General features: G+C 40.7%; 2 protein-coding genes across 6 annotated transcripts in view; one reads left to right on the top strand and one right to left on the bottom strand.

Annotated features, from left to right (window-relative positions):
* The window catches only part of wipi2 (WD repeat domain, phosphoinositide interacting 2), a 41,279-nt gene extending 31,796 nt beyond the window's left edge, over positions 1–9,483 (bottom strand). Inside the window, exons 1-4 of one of the 3 annotated variants that reach the window (XM_020051093.3) lie at positions 9,238–9,483; positions 7,590–7,672; positions 7,124–7,290; positions 6,940–7,036 (exon numbers count right to left, since the gene is read on the bottom strand). In XM_020051093.3, the coding sequence (XP_019906652.1) occupies positions 6,940–7,036; positions 7,124–7,290; positions 7,590–7,672; positions 9,238–9,311 (421 nt within the window). In that variant the 5' untranslated portion in view covers positions 9,312–9,483. Of the gene's footprint in view, positions 1–6,939; positions 7,037–7,123; positions 7,294–7,589; positions 7,673–9,061; positions 9,189–9,237 lie in introns of those variants that run through there. The other 2 variants (XM_013136175.4, XM_013136176.4) reach the window with 2 other exon arrangements.
* Positions 9,484–10,506: 1,023 nt separating this feature from the next.
* Positions 10,507–15,528, top strand: part of LOC105030519 (monocyte to macrophage differentiation factor 2) — a 31,896-nt gene continuing 26,874 nt past the window's right edge. For all 3 annotated transcript variants that reach the window (XM_034295590.1, XM_010904415.3, XM_010904416.5), the window contains exon 1: positions 10,507–10,732. In XM_034295590.1, coding sequence (XP_034151481.1) covers positions 10,689–10,732 — 44 coding nt within the window. In that variant the 5' untranslated portion in view covers positions 10,507–10,688. The remainder of the gene's footprint in view (positions 10,733–15,528) is intronic.

Here is a 15,528-nt window from a genome sequence, read left to right on the forward strand (position 1 = left end):
ACTGGAAGGTCAACATGGCACGTCATGGCAAAGAACTCTCTGAGGATTTGAAAAAAAGATTTGTTGCTCTACATAAACAAGATTTCCAATACCCAGAAACTGAGCTGCCAAATTGAGCTCAGATGTATTGACTGTACGAAAAGGAAAACGAAATATTCCATATGAATATTAGCATGAAAAAAAACTATTTTCAAGAGTATGAAAAGAATAGATTCAAACGTAGTAAAAGTGTATGCTACAATCATTAAATGGATTTTTGTGTCCGGTCTTAAAATGACTTTGTTCAAACAGTTGTTTTTACGTTTGCTTCTTCTTGCGATTAGAATTTCTTCCCACCTTCGTTCAAATAATCTTTTCTCAAAACTGTATTTTGAGTCTCTATTGACATGGAGGCGGGGCTTTATCTGGGCATTGAATTCTCGATTTAGGCCTTTCCATGCACTGCTTACCTAATGCAGCCTGTGGTGAGAAGTTCAATAATTGTATTAATTGGGCTAAATGTGTACGTAAAAACATAATAATAAAATCTTATTCCAAGGATTTCATGCAAATAAATATTTTTTGTAAATCTTTTTATTTTCAAAAAACATTTAAATTAAGTTTTTCTTTTCTTACGGTCAAAACATTTGAGCTAAATTTGGCTCCATATAGTTCAAAATGCGTAGTGGTTAGCTATTCAACAGTCTAATTTGTTTCCTCAAGAAATGAACCAGCCATGGAATGATTGGAGGCATTGATTTCATTATTGGTTCTGTATAGCTATAAGATAGCCATCCCCAACATAACATAGTGGTCAGAGACGTGAACTGTCACATTGGCGACAGGGGTTTGATCCTCGCCACAGACCATACAAATTAGGCATTAGGATTTGTTCATATTGCTCTCGTATTCGATTAATATAGCATAGTTCACATGGCGTAGTGGTTTGCTATTCAACTGACTATTGGTTTTCCAATAAATCTCATCATATCTTCATCCACTTATCTGGTATCGGGTCGCGGGAACAGCAGCTCCAGCAGGGGACCCCAAACTTCACTTTCCCGAGCCACATTTGCCAGCTCTGACTGGGGGATCCCGAGGCGTTCCCAGGGCAGTGTCGAAATATAATCTCTCCAACTAGTCCTGGCCTACCCAGAGGTCTCCTCCCAGCTGGACGTGCCTGGAACACCTCCCTAGGGAGACGTCCTGGGGGCATCCTTACCAGATGCCGAACTACCTCAACTGACTCCTTTCGATGCAAAGGAGCAGCAGCTCTACTCCGAGTTCCTAACCCGATGACTGAGCTTCTCACCCTATCCCCAAGGGAGAAGCCAGCCATCCTTCTGAGAAAACCCATTTCAGCCGCTTGTACTCACGATCTAGTTCTTTCGGTCATGACCCAGCCTTCATGACCATAGGTTAGTGTAGGAACGAAAATGTACCGGTATATCGAGAGTTTTGCCTTTGCCTTCCGGCTCAGCTCTCTTTTCGTCCCAACGGTGCGGTAAAGCGAATGCAATACCGCCCCCGCTGCTCCGATTCTCCGGCCAATTTCCCGCTCCTTTGTCCCCTCACTCGCAAACAAGACACAGAGATACTTGAACTCCTTTACTTGGGGTAACACCTCATTCCCTACCCGGAGGAGGCACTCCATCGGTTTCCTGCTGAGAACCATGGCCTCAGATTTAGAGGTGCTAATCCTCATCCCAACCGCTTCACACTCACCGGTCCAGTGAGTGCTGAAGGTCACAGACTGATGATGCCATCAGGACCACATCATCTGCAAAAAGCAGCAATGAGATCCCCAGGGCACTGAACTGCAACCCCTCCCCATCCCGACTATGCCTCGATATACTGTCCATAAAAGTTACAAACAGGATTGGTGACAAAGCGCAGCCCTGGCGGAAGCCAACCCCCACCTGGAATGAGTCCGACTAACTACCGAGAACCCGAACACAGCTTTCACTTTGGACGTACAGGGATTGGATAGACCTCAGAAGGGACCTCCTCACCCCATACTCCTGCAGCACCTCACACAGTATCTCCCGGGGGACCCGGTCATACGCCTTCTCCAGATCCACAAAACATATGAAGACTGGACGTGCATATTCCCAGGGCCCCTCCAGGATCCTTGCAAGACTAAAGAGCTGGTCGGTTGTTTCGCGAACAGGACGGAATACGCATTACTCCTCTTCAATCTGAGGTTCGACTATCGGCCAAACCCCTCCTTTCCAGTACCTTTGAGTAGACTTTACCAATCAATCAATCAATCAAATGTATTTATAAAGCTCTTTTTACATCAGCAGATGTCACAAAGTGCTTTTACAAAACACCTGGCCTTAAAGCCCAAGGAGCAAACAACAGTCGTGTTGAATTTCAGTGGCTAGGAAAAACTCCCTAAGAAGGCCAACATTTTGGAACAAACCTAGAGAGGACCCAGGCTCAGAGTGACCAGTCCTGTATGTGGCTGTGCCAAGTGAACATATTAAGATTACAATTGTAATAATTAATAAATGCATGTGGGCTGAGTCTAGTCTATTTAAACGTAGTCCAGGTCGGAAGCATGACCAGATGGACAAGGAGAGGGACAACACGGGAGAGGTGTCAGCACAGTGACAGCTGAAATCGTCTGGCAAGCGTCTCGATCTGCAACACAACCAGGCGGACTCTGGACAGGGACTCCCAAGCCAGGTACTCTGCAGATGTGGGCCAGGACCTCAAGCAGGATGAGACTGGGAAAATTCAGAAAATTAATTCCTCATATTAGCAAAGATTTATAATGGAGAAGGAGAACTTTGTAGAGAAGGAGAACTGACCCTAATCCCCCACCACAATAATACAGCAGCGTAAGACCTTGGGACTAAGGCAGGGGAGTCCGGCGACACTGTGCCCCTAGGACAGGGCCCAACAGGCAGGAAATCAATCCACCCACATTGCCAAGCATCAACCAAAGGGACACCCACCAACCGCAACCACCCTGAATGAGGGCAGAGTATTGCCAGCAGAGTACAGCCCAATTGCACAAGTGCGCAACAGAGAGACAACAACAAGCCAGTGACTCCGCCCCAGAGATGCATTGGAGGGAGGGCATCCCATTCTAGGTACAATTAAAAGGCCTGCATCTTGCGATCATAGGTTACGTGTAGGTAAGTATGGCTGGATCATTTCAGCGAGGTAAGTAGGAGCAAGTCCATGTATATGTTAACAATAAAATCTTTAAATCAGTCCTAACCCCAACAGGCAGCCAGTGTTAAGAGGCTAGTACAGGAGTAATGAATTCACATGTTTTTGTTCTAGTTAGGATTCTAGCAGCCGTGTGCAGCACTAATTGAAGTGTATTTATTGATTTGTCAGGGTAACTAGATTATTAGACTAGTAATCTAGTCTAGAAGTAACAAAAGCATGGATTAGTTTTTCTGCATCAACTCGAGACATATTTTATATGTTCTTCAAAGGAGAGGTCAGGATCAAGGGTAACGCCGGGATTTCTTACAGTTTTTTGGGATACGACCATGCAACCGTCGAGGTTCACAGTGAGATCTGCTAACAACGCTATTTGTTTCTTGGGTCCTAAAATGAGCATTTCTGTTTTTCTTGGGTTTAAAAGCAAGACATTTTCTGTCATCCACTTCCTAATATCTGAAACGCATGCTTCCAAAGTAGCTAATTTGGGGCTTCTCCATGCTTCATTGAAAAATATAACTGCGTGTCATCAGCATAACAGTGACAGTTGACATTGTGATTCCGGATTACATCACCCAGAGGCAGCATATATAGTGAGAACAAAAATGGGCCCAGAACCGAGCCTTGAGGAACGCCAAAACAAACCTTTGACTTGTCAGAGGATATGCCATCCACACTCTTTCAGATAAATAAGATTTAAACCAGGCTAGAACATGTCCACATAGCCCAAAAGGGGTTTCCAGTCTCTCTAAGAAAAGGGAGTGATCAATAGTGTCAAAAGCAGCACTGAGATCAAGAAGCAACAGAACTGATGCAGAACCTTTGTCTGAGGGCATTAGAAGGTCATTTGTTACCTTCACGAGTACAGTCTCATTACTATGATGGACTCTGAAACCAGACTGGAGCATTTCATAAATGTTATTTGTCTTCAGGAAGGCCTTCAGTTGTTGGGAATCAAATTTTTCAAAGATTTTTGAGAGGAACGAGAGGTTTGATATAGGCCTATAATTGTTTAATATGTCGGGATCCGGATTAGATTTGTTTTAGAAGAGGCGTAATTTCAGCTATTTTTTGTGAGTTTGGTACACATCCGGAGGAAAGGGAGCAATTTATTACATTGGCAGACCTAGCACAGTAAATAGCCCCTTACGTAATTTTGTTGGAATCGGGTCCAGCTGAGAAAATGTGGGTTTAGGACTCATTACAAATTTTGTGAATGTGTCGAGTGATACGGTATCAAGAAATGTAAGTGTCCCCATTGACACCTGGTCAGGGAGGATCAGGACATTCTAAGATTTTAAGATTTTGGAGAAATAAGCTAATCGAGCAAATGTGAGTGTTTTTCGGTATTGTAGTGTACTGTCTATCCAGGCTAGTCTGAATACTTCTAACTTGGTGGAGCGCCACTTTCACTCCAATTTTCTGGAGGCTTGCTTAAGTGCTCTAGTATTGCCTGTGTACCAGGGAGCAAGTTTCTTGTTGCGTATTTCTTTTGTTTTTAGTGGTGCAACTGTGTCTAAAGTATTTCGCAGTGTTGAGTTTAGATCCTCGATTTGATCGTTTGCGGATTTATTTACTCTGTCGTTGATGAGCGAACTTGTAAGAATATCAAGGAATCTATTTGTAGTCCGAGAATTTATAGTACGGCTTTTGAAACTCATTGTTTGCGGAGCAAGTGAATTTCTTGTTTTAATGGTAAATGTAATAAGACAGTGATCCAATAATCCAGGATTTTTGGGGGAAATGATTAGCTCTATAATATCTATTTCTCGTGACAGGAGTAAATCTAAAGTGTGATTGTGGCAGTGTGTTGGATCTGAGACATGTTGGATAAAACACACTGAGTCAATTATGGCTTCAAAGGCTTTTTGAAGAGGATCATTGGACTTTTCCATATGAATATTGAAATCGCCCAAAAATGTAATACTGTCATGTAAATGTAAATCTGCCATGACTAAAAGGTTAGACAAAAATTCTGGAAACTCATTGAGGAACATTGTGTATGGCTGGGGGGGGCAGTAAATAGTAGCTATGTAAAACGATTTATCAGCCTGGTTAACTTTCATGAGTAAAACTTCAAAATAATGAAAATCAGTGATGTGTTTGAAAGTAAATTTATATTTACTCTCATAAATATTAGCAGCACCCTCTCCTTTTCAGGGTTGCATGGGGGATATAATCACTAGTATAGCCAGGAGGAGAGGCCTCATTTAGGGCAGTGAATTTATCCGGCTTTAGCCACGTTTCACACAAGCCAATAACATTTAGTTCATGATCAGAGATTAATTAATTCACTGCAACTGCCTTTGGAGCAAGGGATCTAACATTTAGGAGTCCCATTTTGAGATGCGAGGTGATGCAGATCATCGACCTACGGCCTAGGGTGTCCTGGTGCCACGAGCACTGTTGGACACCCTTATGCTTGAACGTGACCCATGCAATCAGAGAATGTCAGTAGAACAGAAAATGCAGAACTACAAGACAACTTTAAACAGGCAGGGTTTGACTGGCAGTGACATTAATCAAGCAGAAATGGAAGTCACCTGCTTCAGTCAAAGATTTCAAAAAGAGATCGTAACCTTAAAGTGAGGAACTACACAATGTGAAAAGGAGTTGTCACGCGCATAAACTGGATCCAATACTACAAGATGGGATACTCAGAGTAGGAGGAAGATTAGGTAGATCCACAATGTGTGGAATCATTGCCACTGTGGAAGAAACTACATGCTTTCAAGGTTGCACCAAAGATTCTGGATCCCTGCAGCAAACTCTGTGGTGAGGAAGTTTCTTTCAGACTCTGTGGTGAGGAAGACTCTGTTATGAGGACGCATCATTTGCAGAAATGTTCAAGCTAAGGCTGGACAACAGAAGGCGGCAGATCTGCCACAAGACAGAGTATGCATTAATGATTCAGACAATGGCACAAACTTTGTTGCCGCAGAGCGTGAGCTGTGTGAAGCTATACATCAGTGGAATCAAACCAAGATCAAAGATGCTCTTATGCAAAAGGACATTCAATGGATTTTCAATCCACCTGCTGGGCCTGTTCCAAAGAGAAGACCTATATGCAAGACACAGGTGACAGACTCAATACCTTGCAGACCTGTTTTGTAAGCGTTGGGTCTGTGAATATTTACTGCTTTTTTAAGAGTGCCAAAAATGGACACAAGCAAAACAAAACTTGGCTCCCGGAGAAATAGTTTTAATTGTGGACAACTCAGCACCTAGGACCTCATGAGTGTAGGGAAGAGTCATACAGGTCACAGAAGACCGAAAAGGTCTGGTTCTTGCATTCTGGTCAAGAAAAAGACAAACGTTTTAGAAAGACCTGTTGATAAGTTGTGCATTCTTCTTGATGCAGACAAAAAACTGTCAAAAATGAATTTGCACTCTTTTTGTAGTTTAGGTAATTGTCATCCTGCCTTACAATTAGGGGGCAGAATGTAACCAAATTAATTTAATAAGAATAAGAGTGTTATTTGGGCGTGTTTCTTTCACCCAGAAAAAGTGCTTCGTAACGTTATAAATGATCATGTCTTTCCCTTTAAGCAGGTATAAAAGTGCTTCATAACATTATAAATGATCATGTCTTTCCCTTTAAGTGGGTATAAAAGTGCACATGTGCAGTGATTAATGGAAGTGATTGAATGGCTTGTTTGGTAAGAATGACACTGCATAGGGGTGAATGAACAGTGCAAGGGGTGCTAATATTTTGGCCACAACTGTAGGTTAAGTCAAAATTTAATTGAGGATAAGTTTAAGACAGGTTTAAGTTACCAGAGGGGTTTGGCGGTGTCTCTCTAATGGTGTGCAGAACCTTCATATCTCTGATGTTGTGGATGTAGAGAGACTCCTCCAGACATACGATCAGCCTCTGAAACACACACAAAGACAAAAAGAGACATTACTCATCATGGTCACATCTCACAGAGTCTCTCCAGGTGCAAGTCTGTGTGCGTACCTGTCTGTTGAGTTTGACCGCCAGTATAGTGTTGCTGTAGCTATAGTTACAGATCTCTGTTCCCTTCTTGAAATGACAGACCTTCAGCTTTCTGGGAGCCTTCAGACTCACGATAGCCACCAGGCTACTGCTAAACAGACGCTCCACAATACACACATCCTCTGTGTCTGCTACACACACATACACACACACACACACACACAGGAAGAATTGAATAAACTTTATAAAGAACATTTACTGTCGGGCTTTGTCTGAGTACAGTCGTTTCTGACTGGATCGATCTAAATGCTGTACACTTGAGTAGTATATGTGTAGGTAAGCCAATGTATGGTAGTCAATTACAGTAAATCCAATGCACAGTAGTATTCTTTCAGTAAATCAAGGGTTTAATATTGTAATAATAAATCCAGTGTATAAGAGCATTATTTCAGGAAATGCTGTTTATAGTATAATTATTAATACTCACTACATTCATAAATTTGTTCCAACTTGTCCACTGCAGACAGGGAGAAGAACTTGTAGCCTGATTTGGTTCCTACTGCTAAGGACCTGGAAACAAGAAACACACAGAGCTCAGATAAGGACTGGAGGTAGAGTGACACAAAGCTCAGATAAGGACTGGATACACGACAAGTTGAGTGACACAGGTAATATCCGGGACGAAAATACCATGGCTGGACTGTGGCAATAAGTAGCCCATAAACTCAAAACAATTATTTCAATAAAAAATAGATCAGTTCTGGCAAATTTGTCAGTTGGTGGTGGGGTGGGGGTTGTCAAGTTATTAAGGCACAATTTGGCTAAATGGACAGTGTAAACCCTTTAAGCACTTGTCCAGCTGTAATAATCATCAAGATTGGTTAATTGGATATGGGGAATTTCTGCATTATCTACATATAAGAAAAAGGTCCAATGCTCCAGTCCGGCATGGCCTGGAGGTAGGTAGGGGCAGTTCCCTGCTAATTAAGGTCTTCTAGTGGATGCACGCTTCAGCTGGAAACCAGTGGATGTGGAGAGGGGTGACATGAAAGAGACTGGAAAGGTTGAACACCAGACAGGCTGCGGCACTCTGAATAAGTAGCCAATTTGATGGCACAAACAGGGAACCCTACCAACAGTTAGCTGCAGTAGTCCATTTGTAAGATATCAAAGGTCTGGCTTAGAACCTGCACCACTCCTTATGTGTACGTTTGTAATCTACGAATGCTGTAGAACATGAACCTGCTAATCCCCACACAAATAAATGGAAACCAAGTCCTGACAGTGGCAGGTGTCTGTCCGAGTTTATGACACTGGTCATATGGTAATCACATCACCAACAAAGGCCACAGCTGTGTCAACCGCTTTCACTTAACATTTTCATAAAAAGTTACATTATTAATTTCTGAACAAGCGTTTTAATTCAAGACCGTCAGTTACAGCAAACAGAGGGAATATCAGTGGCTATATTACTGTGTCATGTAGTCTGACATTAGGATTCGAATAGTTTGTCATTAGTGTTGTGCTGCCATTTATTGTAATGACAAATGTGTTATCAGGACAAAACCAAACATTCTTTATTTAGGTATTGTTATAGTTAACTACATTACAGTAACATTTAGTACCTGTTTGATCAGTTGTTCTGTCCTGATAATCGAGTTGGATCGGCTAATGTTAGCTAGCAATCAATCAATAATAGCTAGCTATCCACTGATAATTCTTTTTTAGGTAGCTAACTTGCTAAATACATACATTTCCGAGAACATGCATCATAACTTCACATTGTGAATTAGCTGACTAAGTAAACCTAGTTAGTGGTTTAAGCTTAGCTAGCCGGCTACTTTAGCTAACAAGCTAGTTAACGTTTGCTGGCTAGCGTTTTCAGTTAGCTAAACTAAATATATGCTACGTACTCTACAACAAGGTACAACGTGATCAGACAGTTGTCAGTAACTTAACCTTAAGCCAGCTCTAACATCTCTCTCCATCCCGAGAGATAGTAGACTGACTGAGTCAGTAGGACATTAATCAGCATCACGCAACTCCCGATAAAAAACGTTAAAACTGCTGCGAATCTTTCCAACGTGTGGCCACCCTCTCCCGGCCCTCCTTTCCACTTCCCCGGCCTTCCTTACGTGTTGTCCTGGTTAAAGTTGGCGAAGAGAAGCTGGCTACAGCCGGCCTCCCCGCTCTGACTAGCCAAGTTCATGGGCCCAACACCATCTAATCAAGCCTAGAGAGAAAGCAGCAGTCGTGTGGGTTATAGATTGTAACAGGTTACGGGTTCAGTAAGCTTGTATTCATGGAGACATCTTCTCTTCCCTTGTCCCAGTGGTTGTTGTTGTTTTCCTCGGTCACTGTTGCTCACTCCCCATACGCATGCGCGGTGACCGCGTTGTGCGAAATAGTTTTTAAAGAGACCGTCCTCAATTTCACCAAGCATAATTAATAAACCACTGAGGGCCGGTTTCGCAGTCACAAATTAAGCCTAGTATAGGACTAAAAAAACAAGCTCAGTGGAGTTCTCTTGATCTTGATTTTTTTAGTCTTAGACTAGGCTTAATCAGTGTCTGCGAAACCGACCCTGAATGTTCAGCACCCACTTGGGCAATGTATGTGCTCTAACCCAATCATTTGTTGTGTTCAGGAGGAATTTAGTTAGAAGATACATGAGTAAAATAAAATGTCTATGATTTATTAATAAAAATGCAGATTTCAGTTTAAACAATTATCATATTTTTTTAAGAGCACCACTATTAATATTATGTTATGCACCCTTCTCACTGGGAGGGACGCATCCTGTGTCCGCCATAGAGAAGCTGTTAGCATCCAGAAGCGACTACATCCAGAGGATTCTGTTCAGTGCGTGGTACATTCACAGACTACCCAGATGAAGAAGCTAAAATAGCACAAAAGGGGAACCAAGAAAAATGTTGGTCAAAATGTTTTCTGCATCAATATAAGCTATTGCTGTATCTGAGCAATGAAAAAACATGGTAAAGATCCTGCTATTGTAGTAATAATAATAATAATAATAGACTTTATATAAAGACATACAGGCACTTGTAGTATTTTCAGGCACCCTTTACCCAACACAATTATAAATATTACTTGAACTTTCTAAGGCTCTAAGCCAGTGTAGTAATCTGTGAGTAAGTAGGATATTAACCAGCACAGCATCTGTGTGTGTTTGTGTTTAACTGAGGAAAGGTTCCAAAGAGCATGGGCAGCCAGGGGAGGGGTCACAAGCTCACTCTCGCAGTTCATCCAGCAAATCATCTAAAAAAACATGGAGACTTTTCTCCTTGTCCGAGTTCTGATCCAACGTGACCCCTCCCCATCACACTCTCTTTCTCACTCTCCCAACGCTCCCTCCCCATCACCCTCATTCCCTTCCTCCCTCACCTCTCTATCTCACATTCTCACTCTCCCTTTGCTCTGTTGCGCTGCCTCTCTATAACTAGGGTCTGTGTGGGGCTTCCACTGGACCAACGTGTGTGTGGGTGTGTATTTGTGTTCTGAAGCACTGGGAAATCGGTTATGTTCCCTCGGTAGTTGAGAACACTAACAGTGACCAAGCAGACTGATGCATGTAGCCAGCATGGACTTCATGAAGAGGAGGTATGGAAGGTAGGCAGAATATTACTATATTTGCAGAAAGTAATATTAGCCTGGTAAAATGATACTTTATTTAGCTAATAAACAAATATTTTATACACATTTCACTGTCAAATTAATTTAACTGAGAACACATTTGCATTTACAGCATTATTATCGTTTGACGGTATAAGATTTTTGGGCTTGGTTGATGGGTTAGGTTAGTTAATGGTTTGATTAGTTAATGGTTGGGTTAGTTGATGAATGGGGTTACTTTAGTTGAAGGTTGTGGTTTAGGTTAGTTGATGGTTCTGGTTAGGTTAGTTTAGAAGATCTGGGCTTTGGCACAGTGTCTGACAGCTGAGGTGCAGCCATTCGCACCAGTGCACTGTGGGGCAGAGGGGGGGGGGTGCTATTGATGTGTGTACTTGTGAGTGTGTGAGTGTTTGTGTCCAGCAATAGATCCTCTTAGAAGTAAAGATCAAGTGGAATGTAACACACACACATACAAAGCCGCTATTCAATATCACTAAGACTCTGTTAACTGTTTATTGTTTCTATTCTAACAACAATGTGCTTAATGTGTCTGTGTGAGAAAGAGATGGAGTAATTGAGAGGGGGGGGAAGGAGAGTGCAGGTGAAAGTTGAAGCCCAGCCCCCAGTAGGTAAATGTCTTTGTAACTCCATTCTCTCTTCTCTGGTTTGAGGCTCTGGTATTTTTCCTAGTGGACATGTGTTTGGAAGGCAACACCTTGGAAAACATTTCAGCAGCCATCTTGATGAGATGAAAGAGTGAAATATAATTTCCAGTAATACTATACATTTTATCCTAGTCCGAGAGAATAAATGTTTCAATAAAATACATTTCATGCCAATTCATTTTGCCAGAGGGGAGAAAGGAAAACACTTGGAATTACCAGTAGATTTCTACAGATTGGGGAAAAGTTATATAGTGTCATTCAAATCAAATGTCCTTGAATTATACAGATTTTACCATGACTTATGACAGGCTAATTATACCTGGGTGGGCAAAAAAATAATCAATAGGAGTCCTGCAGATATGCTCTGTATGCCCAGTTCATGTTCAGCCAAAAACAAATCATTCCCCTTTTTCCCACCAACATTTTCAAACAACTTAGTCTTCAATAGTAGACTTTATTAATGTAATAAAGCTTTGCTGATCTGCAGAGCAACCAACCCATGTTAGTCTGCAGAACAACCGACTGCCATACTTCAGAAACACACTTTTATACAGTATGGTTATACAATGATATTAGCCCCTCCCATTATGTTAATTTCTGGAAGATCCTTCTCTAATCTTCCAACAACCCTCTGGGATCCACACCCCAAACCACTGTTGGAAATATTGGTGTTGTGATGGTGACGTGATTTCTCTCATTCTCCCAAGATTTTGCCAAGAGAGTCAAAGACAAGCTACAGGTCGTTCAGTCCTCAAAATGAGATAACAACAACCATTCATTGCACTGACCATCAGAGCAATAATCGAGCCAGAGCAAGAGTGCAGTTCATCACTCTATCTTAACAATTAAACTGTTTGGGAAAATAATATGAGCCCTGGTTAAATGTTTTATCAATTAACACTCAATTAATATACAAGTGATCACATGAGACGTTCTGTCTAGTCTTCATCAGGTTAATGTGAAATAACAACATTTTATGAAAATATCCCTACACAAACATTAGACAACTACTGGAAACTATACTATATACTTTCAAAAGTGAATGGGTAGGTGATATTATATATAAACATTCAAAGGTTTGGGGTCAATTAGAAATGTCCTTGTTTTTATTATTATTATTCAAATAACGTCAAATTGATCAGAATTACAGTGTAGACATTGTTAATGTTGTCCATTAACATTTATGTCTTCCTCTGTGCCTGTCATATGTGCTGTACCGCAGGGTTCCATCCTGGGGCCAATCCTGTTTTCTCAGAGCTTCCATTAGTTAGTATAATTCATCAGCATGACATTTCTTTTCATTGTTATGTAGATGATACGCAGTTGTATTTGTCGGTTAAGTCAAATTACTCAAGCAAGTTGTGTGTTCAGCATAATTGCCTGGAAGATGTTTCAAACTGTAATCTTCTTCAGTTAAACACTCATAAAATAATTATTGGCCCTCCATCTATTTCAGATGAAATTCAGTTGGCTCTAGGATCATTAGCAAAACATCTTGTGCCTGTGGCCAGAAATCTGGGAGTTTTCTTCAATTCAGTTTTTACCAATTTAGAAACATTGTCAGAATAAGATCGGTTTTATCTTTTGAGGACACTGAGAAAATTATACATTATTTTGTTTAATCTCGCCTAGAATACTGTAATGCTTTGTTTACATGCCTCAACAATAAGTCCCTAGGTAAACTCCAAGTTGTACAGAATTCAGCTGCCAGACTTTTTAAAATACTAAAGTGTTGGCAGCTCTAAATTGGTTACTAGAGAATTTCAGAGTAGATTTGAAAATTCTACTTATCACTTTTAAGGCACTACATGGTCTGGCACCTGATTACCTGAAAAATGACTTCTGGCTGTTCTGGAGTCTAGGTTGAAAACTAAAGGGAAATGGGCCTTTGCTATACAGGCCCCTAGACTCTGGAACAGCCTACCACAGAATGTCAGAGATGCTATGTCAAATTTTTATATGATGGCTTTCACTAATATTTTATCATTGTGATTTTCTATTTTGTTCATTATTTTTACTTCCTTTATTTAAAAAAAAGAATATATCTATTTTAATATTTTCTTTATTATTTTAATGTATTTGAATTTTTATTGTGTGTAAAGCAATTGTGTAAATGTACTAGAAAAGTGCTATACAAATAACATTATTATTAATTATTATGATTATAAATGACTATTGTACCTGGAAACGTCTTATTTTCAATGCAATCTACATAGGCGTACAGAGGACCGTTTTCAGCAACCATCACTCCTATGATCAAATGGCACATTGTATTTGCTAATCCAAGTTTATCATTTTAGAAGGTTAAAGGTGCCCAATGGAAATTTACACCACCTATTGGCAATGAGTTGAATATCGGTTCTATAACTCCATTAGGATCTGACACTATCAATATTAACTAAGAGCATACTGACAGTTTTGAAGCAGTGTAACCTGCAACTGTCGATGCTGGAGCAATGAACAAAGACATTCGTTTAAGATGGGGTCGTAGTTGATGGGTCCTTTCCATAACTACAGAACACAGAATAAACAAAGTAAACAGCTAAACCAATTAAAACTTCATCTGGGCTATCTATTGCATTAGATGCATAGCCATATTCAGAGACTCGTTGATGGCTAGCTTGCAAACATGAAATCTAGCGCTTGCAGGAAAAATTATATCCACGTTTTGACCAGTTGGCACAAGGCTAAATCTAGCTAAAAGGCTAAATTGCTTCTTCCACGAAATAGTCACTTTTGTTTTAGGTTTGGTCAAATAACCCACAATGCATGATAGTTTTTCTTTATCTTTTGCAGAGTGGAATCAAGGGGTGTATGTTCATAACTTAGCTTACAAATGTTAGCTTATTGCCTCGACCAAAGACTGGAAAAAACGTCCTAAAACGTAGCTGCGCTCATACAAATAAAATAAACAAGAACTTCAAATGATTTTCTATGTCAAATAATTGTTTCTCCATCATCATCAGTCTAGTAACATTCACTTTGCTTTCCATGACTATCTAGCCAACTAGCTAAATGAGGTATCTAATGTAACCTTACTTGTCAAGTATGTTAGCACAGCTGAAACATTTTGTGCTGATTAAAGAAGCAATAAAACTGGCCTTCTTAAGACCGAACAGAACACCGCAAACTGTCTCTAACCAGAATAGAAAGAGGAGTGGGAGGCCCCAGTGCACAACTGAGTAAGTGGATAAATAGATTAGTGTCTAGTTTGAGAAACAATACCAGGGCTACACCGGTGATTTATGCTAATGTTGGCTGTAGACCAGTGGTTCAAAACTCCGGTCCTCGAGTACCCCCAACAGGACACATTTTTGTTGTAGCCCTGAACAAGCACACCCAATTCAACTCAATGAGAGCCTGATAATTAGTTGACAAGTTGAATCAGCTGTGCTTGGCTGGGGCTACAATGAAAATGTGTACTGTTGGGGGTACTTGAGGACCGTAGTTGGGAACCACTGCTGTAGACTTTCCTGTTTCCACTATATGTTTGGTACCAAGGACTTAAGGAAGGGCTCAGGTGTGGAAGGAGGGGTAAACTATCAACACAGTTTTGCTTTCTTGTTAAGAAAAATAAAAGGCGATATTTATCTGGTGGTAAAATAACAATAACAATAATGCCATGGTCAGTTTGTTTACAATACAGAGTTTCACCGCTCCGTACCTCTATTGAACCAATGGCATCGTACCACCTTCTATTGAGTCAGTGGCATCATACCACCTTCAAAACATTAACTACCACAGCTATGCCAATGATACTCAAATATATATGGCTCTCGAACCGTATGACAACAGCTCAATAGACTCTCTGTGTCACTGTATAGAGCACATAAATACCTGGATAAACCATGACATTTTTGTGTTTGGCAACAAAAATAAAACAACTATTAGTAAAGAGCTGGATTCTTGGGTCCTTAAAACCAGGGATCAAGTGCATAATCTTGGTGTTCTGACCTCACATTTAACAGTCATATCAAATCGGTCACCAAAACAGCATTCTATTATCTAAAAAATATTGCCAGAATCAAAGGGCTGGTGTCCTAAAAAGACCAATAGAAGCTCATCCATGCTTTTATCTCTAGTAGGGTTGACTACTGCAATGGCCTCTTAACTGGACTCCTGAAAAAG

Source organism: Esox lucius, chromosome 11 (genome assembly GCF_011004845.1).
Source record: "Esox lucius isolate fEsoLuc1 chromosome 11, fEsoLuc1.pri, whole genome shotgun sequence".
Taxonomy (NCBI): domain Eukaryota; kingdom Metazoa; phylum Chordata; class Actinopteri; order Esociformes; family Esocidae; genus Esox; species Esox lucius.